Consider the following 21,403-nt stretch of genomic DNA (forward strand, 5'->3'; position numbering starts at 1 on the left):
GATGTATAACATGTATTGGTCTACCTGCCATCTAGGGGAGGGTGTGGAGAGGAAGGGAAAAGTTGGAACAGAAGATTTTGCAAGGGTCAATGCTGAAAAATTACCCATGCATATGTTTTGTAAATAAAAAGCTATAATAAAAAAAATAAATTCCTATTTAAAAGAATTCTCTCAAATTATGCTTGAGAAAAAAGATATGTGTTCATATAGATCCCAATTTTGTCTAAATGGAAGTTCTCTAAACCACAAATCCAAGTCCTGATGTCACCCTAGTTTGTGAAAGTGAAGGATGCATGTTGGGATAATGCTATGAATATACCCCTCCAGAAATCTACTCCCCATCCCAGAGTGAGAATGCAGAAAAGAAAGCATTATAAAACAGGTGGAATTAGAAGGTTGGGGTAGGCATAAGGATGAGGAATGGACAATGATGACTGAATTTGAAGGACAGATCATCAGTAGGGATGTCTTCATTTTGAACCAAGAAGAAAAAATGGGCAGGGAATAAACACAACAACCCTCACAAAGCCGCACAACTTTTTAAAAATGTTTTATTTCAAGAACTTTCTTTTTTTGCTTTTACTTGTATTTCAAAAAAAGGTGGATCAAAGTACAAAAAAAGTCAGTTGAATAACAGCAAAGGTTTAGAAATCACAGCAGCAGAACTAACCCAAGCAATATACAGACAGCACAGATCAAACATCCCGATGCACGCAATTCAGCTTAGGCTCTTCACATATTTTGTGGGATTTCCCCCCCTTTCTGTACAAAATACATCAAAGCATGCCATGAAATCGGAAAAAGGAAAAGTTTAACAAATGGTTACAAGAAATGGAGCTGTACAATAGGTCGATTTTCTTTCCCTCCTCTTCTCCTTCTCCTCTTCCTATTCCTTTGCTTCATGTTAAATTATTTTGGAGACAGTTCACATCCGAGTCATCTTGGTCACCTTTGTTACTCTCGTGTTTGGGTGACATGGAATTCTGAATGTTAAATGACTCCTCCTCTTTTAGGCAGGACTTCAGAACATCCTGCATTTTATGGGATATGTTGGAGTCATCCTGGAAGAGGAAAAATTGGGGGGTAGGGGGAAGAATAAAAGAGAAAAATCAGAATAAATTTCCAACATCAGATCTGTGATAGCAGATCTAAGAAGGGGCAGGGGGGAGAGAGATTACTAAGACTGGCAGAAGTTATTTTTAGGAATCTTAAAGTTTTGTTGGCATCAGATTAAAATTGGATTGAAAAGGTATGATCAGCTACACAACTGGTTCTTCTGGGGCATGGAATCATAAATCTGAGTTTTTTTTTTTTTTTTTTTTTTTTCATGCTGCAACCTTCTAGTTAACTAGTTTTCACATGGCTTGAATTTAGCAGTAACTGTCAGAGATTTCATCATCATGAAGAGTTCTGCATACACAAAGGTCTTGCCTCTTGCCCTCAGGCATTTCAAAGACCTTCCACAGTAATGGGTTTATACAGTGCTGCCTACTTCATGCTAACTTTATTGTTGCTAGGGTTCGCTTATATACAGTTCTACCTTTGGGAGGACACCTCAGCAAACACAGGGGATATTTTCTACTTCTACTTGCTAGTCTCAGTTAGGTGCAGGGTAACTTAGGGGGCAACTAATTTGCATAGCAAAGAAATCCCTTTTTCAATCAGAGAACAAAAATATAACCTCCTTTCTCACCTATTAGTGTTTAATCAGACTTTGACTCATTAAGAGATGATTGTAACTAAAATGGCTTCCTCACCAGGAAGATTTTTGTTGCCTGAATGGTCCCCAGTTATCGGTGTTAGATTCATATTCCCACCTCACTCTAGGTAGGTATCACATTCTCACCACAGACATTACAGCTTCCAAAACATGACAAATGTCTGTGGTTATGATATCCCTGAAAGTCCCCTACACCTATGCCAGAAAACTGCTTATACACGTGTTATAATTTATGGGCTTTTCAAGATATTTTTATTGATATTTTAAATTTTATATCACTGAAGCTTTAGGTATTTTTCATTCTTTTTCTTTTTTTCACAATTTCTTTTCTCATCTGTCTTTACTCACTTCAGGACCATTTTTGGAGATAATAACCAAATTCAGTAAATTGTAATTACTTTTCTAAATGGCCATGATGATTCTCAAGATCACTATAAACTCCACTGATGAGAGATTATATGACCACCTGAACATTTGGTTTCAGGTAGCAATAAGTCCAGGTTATCATTTCCCCCACCTTGAGCTGCTATTTCTTTAATAAGCATTTTAACTTTAAATACTTTCACAACTCAAGCATCTGCACCAATACACCAATCACTAAGGAGACAAGAATTCATGGCTTGAAATAAGTTTTGGAGAGCTGCTGCATTCTATTTGCTGTCTACCCCATTCTGTTACCGATCAGTGTGGTTGAGTGAAATTTTGGAACTCTTCTATTGGTCAGGAAGCTAAGAACATGGGACATCCCTCATGTCACAATCCAGGAACTGAGCAACTATGCTTCCCTATCAGCACTATAAAGCAAAAACCCACTGGATTTGATGTCTTTATGTTATTGGGTTCCATACAGACAAGAGTCAGGTTAAATACAGTATCATTTTTCTGGATATTTTACAATTTCACCTATTTTTAGATTATTTGCTAACATTGATCTAAGATGTATTTTTAGTATTTTATCTGGGCCTGTTAATTTGTGTTTCAATTTGACCAGTTTACTCCTTGATCTTTCATGCCTTAGAGGAACTAGTAGGGGAATTTTCCAAAATTGTCATGATGTGTCATATAATGGGATGTCTAAATATTAGAAAAGCCTAAAATTTAACATGAGTCAGACCTATACCAGAGTGTAATATCTAGCCTGGGGTCCCTTAGCTTGAGCTAAGTGGTGTAGTGAACTTGTAGAAAGCTCAAGGAAATGCAATGAAAACAAATGAAGAGTTTAAAAAATAGGTACTAAATAAAAATTTCTAATGAAGTAGAATTATTTGATCTGGGACAAATATAATTAAACAGAAGTGAATAGTTTTAACAGAGCTCTCCAAGAGCTCTGAGAAGTGTTCCCTTGCATCCACTGCAGTGATGAAGAAGAAATGGACTCCAAATATTAATGAACGACACAGCAGACTGAGGCACAGAAGAGCTGCAACATTTTCTTTTGCTTTTTCTTAGAGAATTTTGGAAACTTTCCTTCTCAGGGTCATTGAGGGAAACACACACTGTTTGACTGACCTAGTGCACAATCCTTGTTTTAAGCCTTTAGTAAAAGTGGTTTCAAACCATAGCAAAAGTCCTTTGGTCTTTGGGGGCCTCACAGCAAGGCACCCTATTTTCTACCTTCCAGGGGTTTCCTTTGATGCTTCCCTCTATTCTTTGGAGCATACTAAAGCCACAGGTATACTGTTGTAATACAAAGAAATTTGGATTGATGAAGTCACGTTGTGAAAGCCAAACTAAACTTAGCCCCTTTGAGCCTTATGAGAACACAGATCAGAAAAGTATCCTAAATTTGGGCCAAGTAGAAGAGGAAAGCATATTTTAAGAAACTGAACAGTTACTAAGCTGCTTCATGACATTTCTGTCCAAATAGCAACAGTAGAAGCTGTTTTATATCAGTATTAACCTTACAGTATTTCAACCTGAAGAGTCATTGGAACGTGCTAAGTATCTTCTAAGTAGGGATTGTTTCATTCTTTGTATTCATATCCCTAGTATATAGCAAAGTGTCAGGCATGTGGTAAGTGCTTAATAAATAAATGACTGTTGATTGATTGAAGGGTCTAGAATCATGGGAGTCTATATATGGAACATTCAACCTAAACCTTTCCCAAGTCAGGGATCCTGGAAGCCTCGTTGGTTGTAAAGGCAAATAATGGGAATCTCTACAGCCCCATCCGAATGGGTTACTTTGTTTTACAGCAAGATCAAAATCCCCCACATTTGAGAAAACAAAGGATTAAGTAATTTCCTTCTTGCTCTGTGCACTCAAGACCCCTTCCAACCACATCAGCACCCTGAAGTTTAGAGATTATTGGTATCTTTTCTGATCTACAACTCATACATTCGTTTGCTCTGAAAACCCAGCATTTTTTCAGGTACATGAGAAAAAAAAGGTGACTAGCAAAAACAACAAAGAAATGGAGTGAAGTAAAAGTGGGAGAAGCAAAGGGAAAGATTTTGTGAAAGTTTATCAACAAATGAAACGTCCAAAGTTTGCGGAATCAGAGTGCTGAGTGTCCTGTGAAAATGCCCCCACGATTGAGAGCCCTGGATTCCACCTTTAACTTTCTCCTTGGTACTTCTGATGCCAAGATGATACGGGCATTCAGAAGGACTGCATCCTACACCCAGGAGAACACCTTCTGTCCTTACGGCGTCTGTTTTCCACAATACTCACCATTCCACTTGGATAACCCACAAACCTCAGCAGATTGGGGGAGGAAAGTTGCTGTTGAACAATGGACCCTTCCCTCTTCTCCTGATAATCCCTTCCAGGTTTGCTGCTTAGCTACACAAGAGACTTACACACAGACTTACATACGATGGCCCACCAGCTACAGTTACCTCACATCAGTCCAAGGGGGCCAATGTGAGTGTCAGCACAAGGTGAGGTGAGTAACAGAGGACGGGGAGGGGAAGTGTTATTTGCACATAGGCTAGCAATATGCCCTTCCCACCTCCCCCACATTAGTCTTCAAAGCAGCAGATTTTTTTTTTTTTTTTTTTTTGTCAGAAGCTGTTTCAGAGTGTGCCTTTTAAAGGACAACGTAGCTGGAGTGGAAACTGACCCATTAAGTAATGCACTGGGCCCCAAAGTTTGTAGTCCAAGAATCTAGTATGAGTCTGACTTTCACATAGGAGGTGATTAATAAATGTCTGCTGATTGTAACTGAATTGGGAAGAACACTGGACCAGAGGATCTGAGTTTTAATCCCAGATCTATTATTTACTTGTACAACTATGTACTTGTATTGGGTACTTGAACTAAGCATCCAATCTCTCTGGGTCTCCATATTTTCATCCAAAATGAAAGGCTTGAGCTAGATGGTTCCTCCTTAGATCTCTTTCAGTTCTAGGAAAACTAAAGAATAATCAGTCTTTTATATGTCTAAAGACTTGTGTTTTTTTTTTTTTTTCTTTTGGGAGGGGGGTATAGTTTTATAAGAATTTTGTATACCTAGATTACAATACCAGACATAGAGATGAGTCAAGGAAAAAAAAGCAAACTTGAGACAGTCAGAAATAATTACTTGAAGATCATTACTAATTGATAAACAGCCTTAATCCTCAATTAAAGAAGTGTTTCATATCACCTAGTCCAAAGTACCAAGAGGAAATTCAGAATTCCCATGTGGTTCTGATGATGAAAGCTAGGGAAAAGAGGACTGAGAATTAAAGTAACCCTCTGCAGTAAAGATTTGGGGGTTCCATACTGGAAAATTTTCAAAACAAACAGAAATGACTAAAACTGGTGTGAGTTGTTTCAAAAAGTAATGAGCTCCTTCTTCTTGGAGGTCTTCAAGAAGAGGCTGAATGGATCTTTTAAGTTTATTATATGGAGGATTCCTTTTAGGTGTGGATTGGACAGGATGAATGCTAAAGTTCCTTCCTGCTCGAAAATCCTGTGATTCTGGGGATTTATCAATGTGAGGTCCAAGGGTGACAAATCAATGTCCTTCTTATTACTTCCTTAGGGAAACCACTTTCCCTTAGTTTCCTATTAGCCAAAATGAAGGTATACTAGATAATCTCTAATTATCTGCTGGCTCCTTAATCATATTTCCTTTCAGCCTCTATTTTTTTAATCTGCAAAGTTCTATTTTTTTAAAAGTTTGTTTTCATATGGAAAAAGGGCAAGATATTATTTCCTTCCTTCCTTCCTCTCTCCTTCCCTCCCTCCTTTTTCTCTTCCTCCCTCCCTCCTCTTTCCCCCTCTCCCTGTCTTTCCTTCCTTCCTTCCCTCTCTCCTTCCCTCCCTCCTTCCTTCCTTCCTTTCTCTCTCTCTCCCTCCCTCCCTCCTCTCTCCCTTTCTCTCTCTCTCCCTCCCTCCCTCCTTCTTTTCTTCTTCCTTCTTTTCTTCCTTCCTTCCTTCCTTCCTTCCTCTCTCCTTCCCTCCCTCCTTTTCTCTCCCTCCCTTCCTCCTCTTTCCCCCCTCCCTCTCTCTCCTTCCCTCCTTCCTCCTTTCCTTCCTTCCTTTCTTCTTTCCTTCCTTCCTTCCTCTCTCTCCCCCTCCCTCCCTCCTTCTCCCTCTCTCTCCTTCCCTCCTTCCTTCTTTCTTTCCTTCCTTCCTTCCTTCCTTCCTCTCTCCTTCCCTCCCTCCTTTTTCTCTCCCTCCCTCCCTCCTCTTTCCCCTCTCCCTCTCTCTCCTTCCCTCCTTCCTTCTTTCCTTCCTTCCTTTCTTCTTTCCTTCCTTCCTTCCTCTCTCTCTCCCTCCCTCCATCCTTTCTCTCTCTCTCTCTCTCTCTCTCTCTCTCTCTCTCTCTCTCTCTCTCTCTCCTTCCTTCCTTCCTTTCCGTCCTGAAAATACCCATTATTTTCCTGGCTTCTGCAGCATATTAAGCTTAATTAATTAAGCACATTAAAAGCTCCTCTCTTACACTGTGGGCTCTAGAGAAGTTGGTTCCACTTTCATGTAAATTTTGTACCTGCATCTTAGCACATGCTCTACACATAGCAGATTCTTAAGGGAAGTTTGTTAGATTGAACCAAGTTCATAGATAAGTCTACAGAAGGTCCTAAATGCCTCTGAGTCTCAATTGGCAATTTACAAATCGCCATCCCACCAGTAGCATTTGGATTGATTTTTCCTAAATGTATCACTGTAGATTTGTTTCCGATTGGCGGCTGTCCAGGAATCTTTCAATGATATTGGACCCTAAATAGTTTTGTCCAAGCAGGCCGGCCAAGCCTGATTCTCTCCAAACCGCACCTAAAAGTTGGATGCTCCATTTCTCCCATTCCTGGAAGCGTTAAGCAGACTACTGACTACGTCCCCGATCAGACGCCTTCATGGCAAATAATTAAAGCTTCTCTCTGGCGATAGGAAAGCAGAAAGGACATAGCCGGACTTCCCCAAGCCCCGCATGAGGCTATGAATCCCCAAAGATGGGATCCCTGTGACTAGGAGCTCGGTGTCTGGCCTCCAAATCTACTTCCTTTCAGCCAGGCGAGCAGCGGTGACTGTGTGGCCCCGCTTTCAGGACCGGAGGCTCCAACCCTGCCAACCCGCCCCCTGCCAGCCCTCTCCTTGGTTTTGAAGGACCTCTGGTGCCCCAGGGGCTGGGAGGCTCGAGCATGCAGAAGAGGAAATGAGAAGAAGACAAGTTACCTGACAGATAACGTTATCATAGTAAGCCAAGGCACGGGCATGGGGGGAGGAGGAACGGGGAGTGTTGCAAAGTTTCCTTACATTTGGGTGAGATCCCTCGGCAATGGTGGAGAGGGAGAAGTTATCGTTGTGGAGTTCGGATGGGGTCCGGAATCTGCTGAGCGGAGAGAAAGCACAAGTGAGGGTCGCTCGCGCCCCTCAGGCCTGGGCAAAAAGCGGGTGCGACAGCGGGAGACGCTGGGCAAGGCGGGCTGCCCTGCTGCACATGCCCGGGGGCACGCCCGCGGGCTCCCGGCTCCCCCTCCTGCCACATCCCACTGGTGGGTGGTTCTTAAAAGGGACATTTCATTTCATCGGGCGCCCCCCCTCTAAGGCTACCGTCCTATTTGTGCCATCTGCAAATGGTCAGTGGGTCATCCCTTAGAATTCTTCCCTCCTCCCACTAAGCAGCAGCTTGGGAATAGGACACCACTGCTTTCCCAACCCTTGTGGGGGGAGGGGGAAGGGGGTGCCGGGAAACAGGCCTGGGTCTTTCCAGAGTGATCACAAATACAGAGAAGGGCCTTGCCTCAATGCACAGGCATAATAAAGGGGCCCCTCCAGCCCTCCTTTGGCCAGCTTCAGAACTACACAGAGCTGCCAGCAGCTGCGCTTTGCAAAGGATGACCTAGCAGATGGTGTTTTGTCCTTTCCCCAGGGTGGGCTGAGGGAAAAGTCCTTCAGTCACATTTCTTGGGGATCCTGGGTCAAGTGAGGGCACAGGACAGAGCTACAGGTTGAATGGAACAGGGGGCAGGCAGCTTCAGGATAAATTACAACCTGAGATGTGGGAGCTCAGCTAAATCTAAGCTCATTCTAGCTTCCTCTCAAAATTTAAATTTTTTTTCCGCAGTGAAAATCTGCAAGCAGCCAAAAATGTAAGTGTATAGTAGGGCACACACACAGAGGGAAACATGCACATCACAGTACATGGATAGGCACAATAGGTATCCAGATTGTTGACAGGCTTTTAAAAGGGATGTGTTGAGATTTGACCTCTTTCCTCGTGGCATTCTAAGAATCATGGCTCCAGGGAAGATGGCTCTGCTCTCTGGCTTCCCCGGGGTGCTTCACACTCAGTGAGCAAGTGCAGCTGGCAGCTGCTCTAATGTCCAAAGGAATGAATGGGGAAGGAGAAGGGAGAGGGCTGGCTTTAGCAACTGGTCTGCAATCTCCCGCACCCACTCCAGGGATTAAGGGTGGCCAGACCTTAATCTGAAACCCATGACCGATATTTTGCTTCAGCTTTAGGCCAAGGAAGGGTGTTGCTGGCAAGGAGCAGCATCATTCCCACCAGAGAATGTGCCGCTGCTGCAGTACCTGGACAGTCCATGTGCAGACAGATAGGCACTGCAGACAATCTATGACACACACACACCCCACCCTCCCAAGAGACAGATACCTAGTCTTTAGCATAGCAAAAATGGAGTGCTCTGGAAATGGAGGCTCTGGAGCAAAATGCTGGATCCTAATAAGGCATGGGAAAGTGTGCGGCCCCAGAACCTGAGCTTTATGGGATCTTTTCCTGTTGCTATCTGAACTGTCACACGGGATCCTCAGCAGTTAGCTCTCTACATACTTGGATAAGTCAAAAACCATATGTGAAAGTGAATTTGTCGGGAGAACAAGTCACATCATCCCAGGCTTACATAGTACCTTGTGGTCTACCAAAGCTCTCCTCACAAGAATGAGGAATATTATTATTATGAATCCCATTTTAGAGCTTTGGAAACTGAGGCTAACAGAAGTGAGATGACATGCTTTTAGGCACAACAGCTAGTAGGAAGAGAAGGCAGGATTCAAACCCAGCTCTCCTCACTCCAAGTCCAGAACAATTTCCATTACACCACATTTATGGGTTCCAAGAATTTGTCAAGGGACTGAGAGATCACCACTATGGAGGGAGAGATGGAAAATGGACTCACTTGGTCTTGCGTAGTTTGCTGTTTTCTGTCTTAAGTAGATAGAGTTTCTTGGCGAAGAAAACAGTCATCATGAAGAGTAGGAGCAACACAAGAGCAGCTGTTCCTACAGCCACACACATCACCTGGAAGTCAGTGATGATTGACTCGCATCGAATCCCCTTGTGCCAGATGTAGTCCTGTGTGTTACACCTGTGGGAAGGAGCAGCAGGGACAGGGACAGGAATGAGTCACACAGGTGCTGGCCTGGTGGAGCATCCCTGGACTTGTGGCACAGTCCTATAACTGCCTAAGTAGAATCTGCAAATAGATTTCAGGGGGTCTGGGAACTTGGGTCAAGAAAAAAAGACAGACATCTTTATCTTTACTAACCTCTAACTAGAACTTAGCATGTCCTTCAATTTATTTAAAAACATGATCTGAATTGTGTGTGTGTGTATGTATATATATATATATATATATATATATATATATATATAAAACCTATATCATCACATTGTTTGTTGTCTCAAGGTGGGAGAAAAATTTAGAACACAAAGTCTTATGAAAATGAATGCCAAAAATTATCTTTATATGTTTTTGGAAAAATAAATATGATGTAAGAAGAGTCATAGGCTTCATAAGACTGCCAAAGAGGTCCATGACACTAAAAGATTAAAAGTCATGATTTAGAGGACTAATAACATGAAACCTTACACATTTATATAGTACTTTGTAATCTATAAATTGGTGTCACCTGGGAATCATAACTACAAAAATATTGTGTATTATTATTTCTATTTTCTGTAGAGGAAAGCCAGAGTTAAGAGTGACAAGTTGAGTGACTTGTTCACATGCCCATTGAGTTGCAGAACCCAAGACATTTGGTTCCTGCTTCTTGAGAAAGGCAGTCACAGGAATTTTCCTGGGCACTATCCCTGATGCAAAGAACCCCGGATGAAAAGGGGCTAAAAAAAGGCAAATAGGATGAATGGCTCTAAAGAAATGACAGATTTTTGTGTCTGACACGTGGAATCTCTTTACTTTATAGCTACACCCTGTACACATGACTAACTAGATGCTGATATGCATGGATATCATATGGATAAAAGACATAAGGATAAATACACAAGAGAGATCCACCCCACTCCCTTGGCCCCTAGAACATAACCCTTAAAGTCCTCTTCCTATTGTTATTTGAACTATTACACAAAATCTTTTCTAGTTAGCTTTCTAAGCACTGTCCTAGCCCCACTGTTGAGTGACTTTCTCTTGCCCTTGAGGACATTTCTAGACTCCAGTTCTTCCAATGACATTGCTGTTACCATGGGAACCAGGCTGATTCAAAGGGGAAAGATGCAGAAGGAGATGGGAAAAGGCAATGGAAGGAGGACATGCACCCCACTGAATGACAAGGGAATGGGGCCCTAGAAAGGGGATTTTGCAAGAAAGAATTTGCTACTCCCAGTCTCAAAGGTATTGCTTGGAACCCAAGAGATTTCCTTCCAAATTGCACTATCAAAGACATCAGAAGACTTTCACTATTTTGGAGATCCTACAAAATTCAGCTCACTCTTACTAAAGAGTTCTTATCCTTCCGTTACAAAGAAATTAACCCCCAAAGTTCTGGTCATGTCTCAGGGAAAAAAGAGGGCTACGGAGACAGAAACTGCTGCAGACAGCAAGTGGGGATTTGGTCATATGTGCCTGGAATGCACAAGAGCTTTCTAGTCATTGCTGATGGATATATGCTGCCAGATTTGGATTCTTTAATAGGGGAAAATGTGAGTACAACTTGGATGAAAAATGGGAAAAGGGTACCTGGGATGGAATTGTGGGAGGCTTCTTCTGAGACTAGCACATATCCACTCCTAGAGCTTGTGTGAATGGATCCAAAGGTTAGTAGTTTAGCATAAAAGGCAATCTTAAAATTCCCATTTGGGGATGATCTGTGACTTTAAGAAGGCCATAAGCGCCTTTACAGTCTCCAAGAAGTAACAAAAGATCTTAACTTCATATTTTTATTTTTGCTATACTCTCTAAAGATGGAAACTCAGATTCCCTTGATTGGGTGCTGAAGATATTACATCCACTGACTACCTGGTGCACAGGCTAATATTTCTTCTGTGGTTCCTTCACCTCAAACTAAGGTTCTACAAACAGAAGCCTGGACATCAATCAAATAATAGCATTGAGGGTTGCCATGATTTCCTGTTAGAAAATCTTTAGATGAGTCTCTTTTTTCCCTTTTGACAGTCTTTAAATGGCTCCCTGTGGAGCTACCACAGGATCAAGATATATATTCAACAGGACAACTGACTTTTGGCAGTCCCAGATGACTCAAACCATTTGCAAAAAAGGAACACAAACTTTAGTCCCACAACAAAATTCAGAATCTTTACAATAATTCCCACAGATTATCTTTATATTTAGGATTTAAACGGTTTGACTTCTTCATTTCCCCTTCAAGAGTTAAGTGAAAGAAACATCACAAATAAAACCTGAAGTTGAACTCAAGATGAAGGAATTGTGCATCCAGGAAAATGATAAGAATTCTATTGCTATAAAGGGAATATTCTGCTTACCCATTCAACCACAAGTTATATATCCCCTTTAGGTTCCGTGAAAGCTGAAGACAAGTTTTTCTAGTCCTCATCATTCTTGTCTGTGTCCCTTCCTTTTAAAGTAGAATTCCCCATTATCAGTTGAAACACACAAATAAAAAGGCTAGTGCCCAAGACAGGTAGTGAATAGGTAACTACTAAGTTCTGACAAGGGACTGGGTAACAGACTATTCTAGATGTTTTACAATAATGTTTACAAAGCTTTCGAACTTCTCAGTTCCTTTACTGTATGGACTGGGTATCAAAGTAAGCGGGATCCAGTGTAGAAGAAAAAGGTAGTCTTGAATATGAAGTTAATGGGCTAGTTTACATTTCTGGCATGTTGAACACGACAAAAGACTAGGAGACTCCCCACCCCAAAATATCATGTCTCAGCTTACTAATTTTGCCCATTTGAAGGGCTGATCTTTGAGCCCATTACCGGAGAGATCTTTTCCTCTGAGCTTTCTCCAAAGGCTTTCTTAGCCTTTCCAGTCCACAGTCTTGCCTTATATGTTACCATAGAGAAAGACAATTTCACATCTCACATTGTAATAAATCTAGCATTTATCACATAGCCCACAGTAGTCAGAAGGAAAAGAAATGGTAGGTTAGCAAAAACAACAGGCCATTTGAACCCACAATGGTTTTTGGATTTACTTGACACTCTCTAGCTAAGAGTAATCCTTGGAAAAGACAAGCCAGAGAGGAGATAGAGGGGAAGAGTTTTGGTGAAACTGAGCTCTTAGCACTTCTGAGGCAGGGATCTGGAATGGTAGGAGGCTTTCAATTAGAAATTTATTCTTTTTTAAAAAGGGAATCTATTCCCCACCCATTGGTGCTTCACTTAAAGATTAATTTTGCTCCTTTTGATACTAAGAATAAGAATTAATTTGAAAATGGAAGGTTTAGCATGCTCCTCTATTCCAACATGCCCTGTCTCCTTTATTCCTATCTTGAGAGCCAATCCGCTTTTATACTGCTAAAGCTGGAATTTCCCTTCATAGACTTCTTAGCCCTTCAAGTATTTCATCCAAAAATCCTTTCTTTGTCCTTAGAGGAAATCCATCATTTCCATCTGCAGTGTGCAGATCTGACCAAGAAAGCTGCTTCCAAAAAATTCTGGATAGCAGGGCCCATTTTCTAATCGGTGGAAAGGGGGAATAGAATGTAAGTTTTGCTCTTGGTAAATCTTTTTCAAGTGATAAAATGATAGGTATAAACTCAAGAGTAGAACCTGAATTAGACACTGTTGTGGCTTGGTTAGGGTTCTATAATTCTAATTCTTGGGAATCTAGGTTGTATGCAAAAGTTGTCTACAGTTTCCTGAAGACTGAACCTTTCCTGGAAAGAGGTTATGACAATAATCTCAAGAATTGGGTTTTTTGGTTGTTTTTTTTTTGTTTGTTTGTTTTTTTGGATTATGTTCATGCGTCTGCCCCTCCCTTACCTGCAAAAAGCCCCTAAATTCTCCACCAGGTAGCACTGGCCTCCATTATGGCAATAGCTTGGGAAGAGATCACACACTGACCGGCAGGAACCATTGTGCCTTACAAAGCCACTTCGGCACACTGTGCCATTCTCACTTGGGGCCAGTTCTTTGCCTCCTTCTCCTGGTCGAGGCCTGAAGGCGATACTGTTGTCTGGGATCACCCCCAGAGTCTGCTGGGGAGGAACTGCATGCCAACGACTGGTGGGCTGGGAAATACCTGGCCCTGTGCTGGGTGACAGGCCAGGGAGTCCTTGGTCATTTTCATCTTCTAGGTCCTGAACAGCTGCTTCATCCTCTTCATCCTCCTCCTCTTCTTCCAATTCATAAAAGGAGGTGGTGGGGTAGAAGTCAGACTCATCAAAGGGGGTGAAGTCATCATATATATCAGTCAAGCTCCAGGACGGTGCATCTTCACCCGGGTGAATGTGTTGGTGGGAAGTGTCAGGTGGACCCGGGAAGCTCCCCAAATCAGCATCTCGGTTCTCCGAGTCTAAGTTGTCGTAGTAGTCAATGTCGATGATCTCTGAGGAAGGCTGAGGCTCTGGAGTCCCCAGAGGAGGAGAGGCAGTAGCGGGCACGTGAGGGTCGGGCAGGCTACTGCCCAGGCTCAGCCACAATTCCACTGGGTTTTCCTTGTGGTCCTCATCAGGAAGCTTGGGGCCAGAGCCAGGCAGGGTAAGGCCGAGGTGACCCTCTAGGGTAGGAGAAGGGGGCCCCTTGGCCCCCACCGGCTCTGAAGCTGGACCCCAACTTTCCCCAGAGGGTGGTACTTCTGTCTGTCTGAGCACCTCATCAAGGCTAGGAAGGGTGGCCTGGCCGGCCTGGGGGTCTCCACTGCCAATCTCCTCTCGGTTCTCAGGGGCCAGCTCCAGAGTCATGGCCTCAGGCCAGGCTGCCCCAGTCACTGCTGCAGAAGCCTCCAGCAGGGCCTCTTCGGACAAGGCTCCGACCCTCACAGTGGTCCCCGGGGGACAGTCCCAACACGGGCCAGCTTCGTCTTCACCCCGGCCAGTACGCCCCTCAGATATGGCCGCTGCCTCGTCCTCCCCTGCGCCTTCCTGCGGGCGCGTGTCGTTGGCCCGAAGTGCCCGCTCCCGCCGGCTCTCCTGGGGCTCTGGCCCTCCCCGCTCCCCGACGGCCGGCTGGGCATCGCCCGCGGTGCTGGGCTCCGAGGCTGCGATGGGACAGCGGGGAAAAGGAGGAAAAGAGCGAGGGCGTTAGGGCGGCGCCCGGTCTGGCAGGGCCCCCGGGCCGACCGCCAACCTCCGGCCCCCTCCCCTGGTCTGCAGCCCGCGCGCCCGGGCCACCTGCAGCTGGCCGCGCTCCAGGGCCCACCCCTTCGCTTAGCTCTCTCTCAGCCGTGGCTCCGCCCCGTCTCACCTCGCGCCCCCTCCCAGCCTGGCTTTGGGGTGAAAAATGTCACCGACGGGAGGTGGGGGATTGGTGACATCGCTCGGGCGCAGTCAATTTGGAGAGCGATCAGAAGGTTTGGGGGGCGGGGGTGAACGACCCTTGTGAACCCCTCTTCTTTGCGGGAGTCTCCCCTCACCCAGTCTCTGAGAGGGTGGGGGAGTGGGGGGGGGGGTTGGACACGTGCGAGGTTTCCAGAGCTTCACCCCCGCCCCGCATAGCCCCGCACCGAGCTCCCTCCCCCCACACCTCCAGCATCGGTTTTTGGGCGGAGGGGGACGCTCCCTTTCCTTCTGTCTCGACTCCGCGGCTCTAGCGGGTTTCTGCCTCGCTAGCGAGCCCACTCGCCAAGGGGGCCGAAGCCGCACCTCCCACCCCCACCCCCACCCCGGCTTGTGCGGGGAGGAGGGTCGCGTTCTGCACCTACCCGGAGCGGCCCCGGCAAGGCGGGGGTCTAGGATCAACAGGGCCCCTAGGAGCAGCAGCAGCCTCGGCCGGCGGACCGGCCCCCCGCCCTCCGCGCGCCCGGCTTGGCCCATCCCGCCGCTGCCCGTCCAGCTCCGGCTTGACCAGGCTCAGCTCCGCTGCCGCCGTCCTCCTCCTCGGCTGCTGCTCCCCTCCGGTGCCTCTCCAAGACTGGCGCTGCGCTTCAGCCCGCAAAGGGCAACGAGAGCCGCATCCCGCCCCAGCCCTGTCCCCGGCCCGGCGCCGGCGGCTCAGTCCGCCAGGCTCCCGCTCTTCCTCTGCCTGCCTCTCAGTCAGCCGCACCTCCCTCCCCACCGCAGCTGCCGGCGCTCAGCACCGCCCCTCCAGCGCCCCGGCGGGCTGCATAGCCCCGGCTCCGGTGCCGCCTCCCTCCCGACTGCACCAGCCCCGGCTCCTCCGCACGTAATGCTGACGCCTGGCTCCGGGGGCCTCCTCCTTTCCTCCCCCTCCCCACTATCTCCGCCCGCAGAGGAGGGCGACCAAGGGGGTGCCTCGGTCCCTCAGCCGCACCCCTTCCTGACCGACTGACCTACAGCCCTGTCCCCAGGAGAGGAGACAGACGGAACATTCCCGGGAGAACACGCCCTCTCCGACTCCCCTGCGCCCTAGAGAAGGGGACAGAATAACTGACATTTTACGGGACAGGGGAGTCCCGGCAATGACCGGACCCGCAGCCTCCGCCCCTGCAGGGGCCAGACTGGCAAGCATTGATTGTCTCCCCTCGTACCTCCCCCGCCTCCCATTCAAGCGACTGGTCAACGGACTCTGCCAGGCGGGGTGATGATGTCTGGGGAAATGTCTTCCCGCCTTCTCTCCCCAGAGCCTTGCGGGCTCCTCGAGGCGCTGTGAAGACCACCGCCGCCACCCTCAACTTGCACAGGCCGAAGTCCCTTCCCAGGAGGACAGAATGACTCCTCCCCTCCCCCCCCCCACTCCCAGGGGACGCAGTGACCCCTCTTCCCCACACTCGCGGAAGGACAGGATGCGGACATATGGAGGAAGGCGAAGCAAAAGCAGCTCCGTGAGGACGGAGGGCAGCGGGGCACACGCAAGCCTCGGGCACGTCTCCTTGCACCTGAGCGTGCCAACGCCAGACGGATTTGTGCAGGGCATACGCTGGGGGTAGGGAGAGGGCGTGGGGGCTCAGGAAGACGGTGACCGACTTGGGTTTGTGTACAAAGGGTCCTGTGGGCTCCGGAATTTGAGGTGGTGGAGAACGTGTTTAAAAGACGCCCGCAAAGCGTCACCGAGCCTTTGACCTTAGACTGTGTGGGGACATAGGAATTCAGAAGCCGGGAGGGAGACGCACACGCACACACAGACACAGACACAGACACAGACACCACGCAGACTCGCCGGAGCACAGACAATAACCTGTGCATTCCTACAGATACTATTTGCATACTGGGAAATCTTTCATAGAATCTCAGTTTGAGTTAGAAGGAATCGCAGTGGCCTTGGTCAGCGATACAATGATGGGAGCGCATCCTTGCTCCCCTAGAAAGAGTTCCAAAGTCCCAGAAAGACCAATCTTTCTATGGAAATGTTATCTTCCCATCCCTTACTCCAAACTCCATACTTTCCCCTCTTCCTCCCCTCCTTTCAGCTCCCAATGTACAGAGAAGAGGAAACCTCTTGTGGAGAGGGGAGGTGGAGGAGGGAGGGGTAGGAGCCTGGAAAAGAATGTTTGTCTCCAGGGAGATCCCAGGTTGCCCTAGAACACCCTCCCAAAAGGGGCCCTGGGCTCGGTCAGGAAAAGGGCTGGCAGCTGCCAAGCAGAAGCAAATGGGCCTGGAGTTTAATCGGATTAAATCTAATCTAATCTGAGCGGTTAAACCTACCAGCCCAAACCTACCACAAACCTAGAGGTGGACTGATAGTTCTACTTTGGCTCCTTTCATCAGGGTTGGTGGTCCAACGAGCTATGGAGTTATTAATCTGGTTTTGGCTAGAAGAGGACTGTGAGGAAGAAAACACCTAAATTGGGACCACCACCCCTGATTGATGGACAGACAGGCAATCTTCTGCTAGGAGTAACTCCAATAGGGCAAACCTGTAAGTAACACTGCTTTCATTTCACATATGGGGAGACAAGGATTTCCTTGTCATTATAAACACATGATTGGCTGGGGGAAATTATTTCATTAGACCCTAGCTCCCAACCTAGTATGTATTCTGGTAATTTTTGGAGTATTGTGTCTGAAGTATTTGTATTTACAGAGATGAGTCCAATCCCATTCCCTAGATCTTGTCTTCAAGGGCAAGGAATGCTATATATATCACTTTATCATAGTGTGAAAAGTATAGGAAGGGAGAATAAGGAGAACTGGGTCCAATTCTGTGATGAAATTAGTTAAAGGTGTTTTGGGGTCAAATTATATAACCTTGAACAACTCTCTTAAACCTCAGTTGAGCTGGACTAGATAGACAGCTTTTGGTCTTGTGGTTCACTATTTCTTTGCACGAACTTGGTGTTGATCTGTAAGCTGGACTACTCACTTTTCTTTTTCCCACCTCTGTCTTAAATGTTCCTTCAAATTCTCAACAATTTATAAATCAGCCACTAACAAGCTTTGTGCCTTCAGGCAAAACACTAGTCTATCCAAGCACATTTTACAAGATTAATTTTCCTAAAGTAGCTCTCTTTTGATCAGAAACACTTAATGGTTCCCTATTATCTACAAAAGAGGGGGGGGGGGGAAAGCCCTAAACCTGTAAGTCTGGCATTGAAAGCCCTCCACAATTGTTTTTAACCAAGATCTAAAAATTTACAATCTTATTTCCCTGTTTCTTGGTGCTCCCAACAAACTACAGCACCTTTTTTTTTTCCTCACCAAAATCCTTCGAGCTCCGTTATTCCAGGTGGAAGACTGACCTCTCCTAAATTCCATACCATATGCGTATCAATTTAGAGCACTTATCCCATTCGGTACTGTTTGCATTAATAATTGTATGTTTCTTTTAGTTGACTGCATGTTCCTTGAGGGTTGGGACTTCCTGATTTCTATAGTCCACATAGACTTAGTATATGATGTTTTGCCCTTAGTAAATGTTTCATTCATTCATTCAAAATAGATTTTCAATAAATATCTGTTAAATGTATGGCTCAGAGATTCTGCTCTGGAAGTAAGTGCAACAAGGAAGTAAAGGAACACAACACAGCTAATGCCTTTCCACTGTAATATTTCTGACTAAGAAGCAGCATTGTTCATAAATCATTTTCAGTTAAAAGAGAGGTGTTGAAGAAAGGAAAAGGTAGGATAGAGAGGAATCATAGAATCTCAACCTTGAAAGAAACTTCAGAGTTAAGCAAGTTCAATTTATACCTGAAGGAAAAACAATCCTTCCCAACATTCCAGTGGATCAGGTCGGGGTAGAAGATTATCTTCACTTCTTCCCAAGGCAGACCATTCCTTTTGGTTAGATCTAGTTGTTTGGAAGCTTTTCCTTCCATTAAACCTAAATTTGTCTCTCTGAAATGTCTACTCATTAGATACCAGGCTCCTAATTTTGCCTTCTGGCTTAGGGATTTTTTTTTTTTTTTGGCCTACAATAGACTTTTAAATACATACTTGCTGCCTTCCCTGTCATTTCCCCTTCTCCATGATAAACATCCCTAGTTCTTTCAAGTGATTTTTCCATGTCACTAATATGAGGTTCTTCACCATCCTAGATGTCCTCTGTACACTGATTTATCAATATGCTTCCTAATTTTGATGCACAAAATCAAACATAATACTCCAGGAATTATCTGATTAGGGCAAATTTCAGGAGAAAGTATCACTTCCTTATTCCTGGATGCCATTTCTCTCATAATGTGGCCTAAAATGACAATAATACTAGCTAACATTTATATAGTGCTTCCAATATGCCAGGCACTGTGCTAAACACTTTAAAATTAGTATTGCAGTATCGTCCCCAATTCAATTTTGTTGACCCCGTTTCCTTATTTGTGATAACCTCACTTTGTTGTGATCAACCTCACTAATCGTTGACCAAATAAGACAATATTTGTAAGAGTACTTAGAGCAAATCCTGACACATAGTAGGTGCTTTTTCTTTTCCTCTTGTGTCTCAATTGAGGTAATGTATATGAAGCACTTTGAAATTAAAGTGCCATGTGAATATAAATTATCAGCTTCCAAAAAGGAAATGTCCTTATAGGAATCTTCCACTTCGAAATGAGCAGGACCAGGAGATCATTATATACTTCCACAATACTATATGATGACCAGCTCTGATGGACCTGGCCATCCTCAGCAATGAGATCAACCAAATCATTTCCAGTGGAGCAGTAATGAACTGAACCAGCTACGCCCAGAGAAAGAACTCTGGGTGATGACTAAAAACCATTACATTGAACTCCCAATCGCTATATTTATGCCCACCTGCATTTTTTATTTCCTTCACAAGTTAATTGTACAATATTTCAGAATCTGATTCTTTTTGTACAGCAAAATAATGTTTTGGTCATGTATACTTATTGTGTATCTAATTTATATTTTAATATATTAAACATCTACTGGTCATCCTGCCATCTGGGGGAGGGGGTGGGGGGTAAGAGGTGAAAAATTGGAACAAGAGGTTTGGCAATTGTTAATGCTGTAAAGTTACCCATGCATATAACCTGTAAATAAAAGGCTATAAAATTTTTTTTAAAATTTAAAAAAGGAATCTTCCACTTCTCTCAAACTAATAAAAACACTGAATAAATCTAGGTGCACATATATGGAATACACAACTACATACCAACAGCCTGGGGGGTCAGGATCAGAATTGCAAGCCATCATGTATTTTCCATTTAGCTCTTAGATTGGGATTTGTCGTGGAAGGGAGAATATTGAAATGCCTACTGGACTATGGTCATTAGAGCAGATGTAAGGAATCTGGGTCCTGTCAAGAGGTTTTAGGAAATAGCCTTATCTGTGCAAGTATAGAGTAAGCAGATTGGCATAGGCAAGGTTTTGGGTGGAAGTGAAATTATAGAAGGTGTCTGTAATAACTTATCTAGAAGAGAAAACAAGTTTGGGTCATATTTTCCTTATACAACCCAATATTCTTGCGAAATCAGAACATTTTAGAGTTTTGTGAATAATCTAATCTAGTCCTTTCATTTTATGGAGAAAGAAACGGCTTCAGAGAGGAGAAATGCCTTACACTGAATCACATCTAGTTTAGTGGTTGATTAGAACTACTATTTTTTTCACTAAATCACTCTTCCCTCAGGTCTTGAGGCAAATCAGATTTTTGGCATGAATGTTATAACTGAGTTTCCAAGAACTTTGAAAGAAAAGATCAGTGTTCTTGGCCTACTACCTGCTCTTTGGGTGATCTGATTTAGATGGTTGTGGGGATCAAATGAAGATAGTGCTTGAGAATATTGTTAACTAAAGCATGTCTCAGATTCAATAGTGTACTAGAAGCAGTGGGACAAACTCAAGTATGACAGCAGACTTGACTGCTCAAGAATCACACTCAAGAATCCTCTATCAATGGGCAGATCCTTCTTTGGTTCCCAGCTCCTCTGAAGAAAACATTGAGCTATTTCCCCATCTTCCTCTCAGCCACCCCTTCAGTTGCCGGGGTAGGACACTGCAGAGAGGGAAGAGAATAAAGAGAATGTCTTCTCAGGAGGATGTATATTTTGTGTCACTTTTTGTTTGTGTATGTGCAGGCACAATCTTTTATCTCTTCAGTGTGGGTGGTATTTGTAAGGGTTTGGTCTGGCTGGTGCTGGGAAGCAGGTCATGCTGCTTATTTCTAGAATCTAGAGCAACATCCACCTCAGTCCTGTTATCCATATTCCAATCTCACAGGTTCCCAGAGTAAGGGGAGACCCAGCACCAGCCTGGCACTTGATATCCTGTCAAGTATGGATTAAGGACAAGTCTTCAAAGGCAACAATGAAAAAAAGCTTTGCCTAGCACAGAGAAAGCCAAGGCATCCATGGACAAGACAGGCAAGCATGAGGGAAAAGTCAGGGTTCTGTTTTCAAGGTTAAAGGCATGTTGTATACTTTTATCCAGCAGAGTAAAACAAAGGGATCTAATTTTCAAGAGACTTTTATTGATGTTTTTACATTAATTTCCTCACACTTCCCTCTCCCCAAATCATCTAACAAAAAAATTTAACAAAATGGATCAAAGA

The 21,403-nt window shown here is 44.6% G+C and overlaps 1 protein-coding gene across 4 annotated transcripts; it reads right to left on the bottom strand.

Moving 5' to 3' along the window:
- Window positions 1-534: 534 nt before the first annotated feature.
- On the bottom strand, window positions 535-15,389 carry CSPG5 (chondroitin sulfate proteoglycan 5). Of its 4 annotated transcripts, none has more exons than XM_031960815.1 (5): window positions 15,198-15,389; window positions 13,319-14,534; window positions 9,290-9,478; window positions 7,407-7,479; window positions 535-1,061 (listed from the first exon to the last, which is right to left on the bottom strand). In XM_031960815.1, the coding sequence occupies exons 1-5, from the start codon at window positions 15,307-15,309 to the stop codon at window positions 900-902; spliced, it is 1,752 nt and encodes a 583-aa protein (XP_031816675.1). In that variant the 5' UTR covers window positions 15,310-15,389; the 3' UTR covers window positions 535-899. The 4 variants fall into 4 exon arrangements, with proteins under 4 accessions (XP_031816675.1, XP_031816660.1, XP_031816668.1 ...); XM_031960800.1 differs by having other exon boundaries at window positions 7,326-7,479; XM_031960808.1 differs by having other exon boundaries at window positions 7,407-7,482.
- Window positions 15,390-21,403: the final 6,014 nt, after the last annotated feature.

Source organism: Sarcophilus harrisii, chromosome 1 (genome assembly GCF_902635505.1).
Source record: "Sarcophilus harrisii chromosome 1, mSarHar1.11, whole genome shotgun sequence".
NCBI lineage: Eukaryota > Metazoa > Chordata > Mammalia > Dasyuromorphia > Dasyuridae > Sarcophilus > Sarcophilus harrisii.

Bases quoted from the DNA above. Each gene is read 5' to 3' on its own strand.
- CSPG5 (XM_031960793.1), bottom strand. From the start codon at position 15,309: ATGGGCCAAGCCGGGCGCGCGGAGGGCGGGGGGCCGGTCCGCCGGCCG. The intron at 9,479-13,318 runs GTAAGGGAGGGG...TCCTTCCCACAG, and splicing joins AATTTAGGGGCTTTTTGCAG to GTGTAACACACAGGACTACA. The intron at 1,062-7,325 runs GTAACTTGTCTT...TTCCTCTTCCAG, and splicing joins ATGATAACGTTATCTGTCAG to GATGACTCCAACATATCCCA.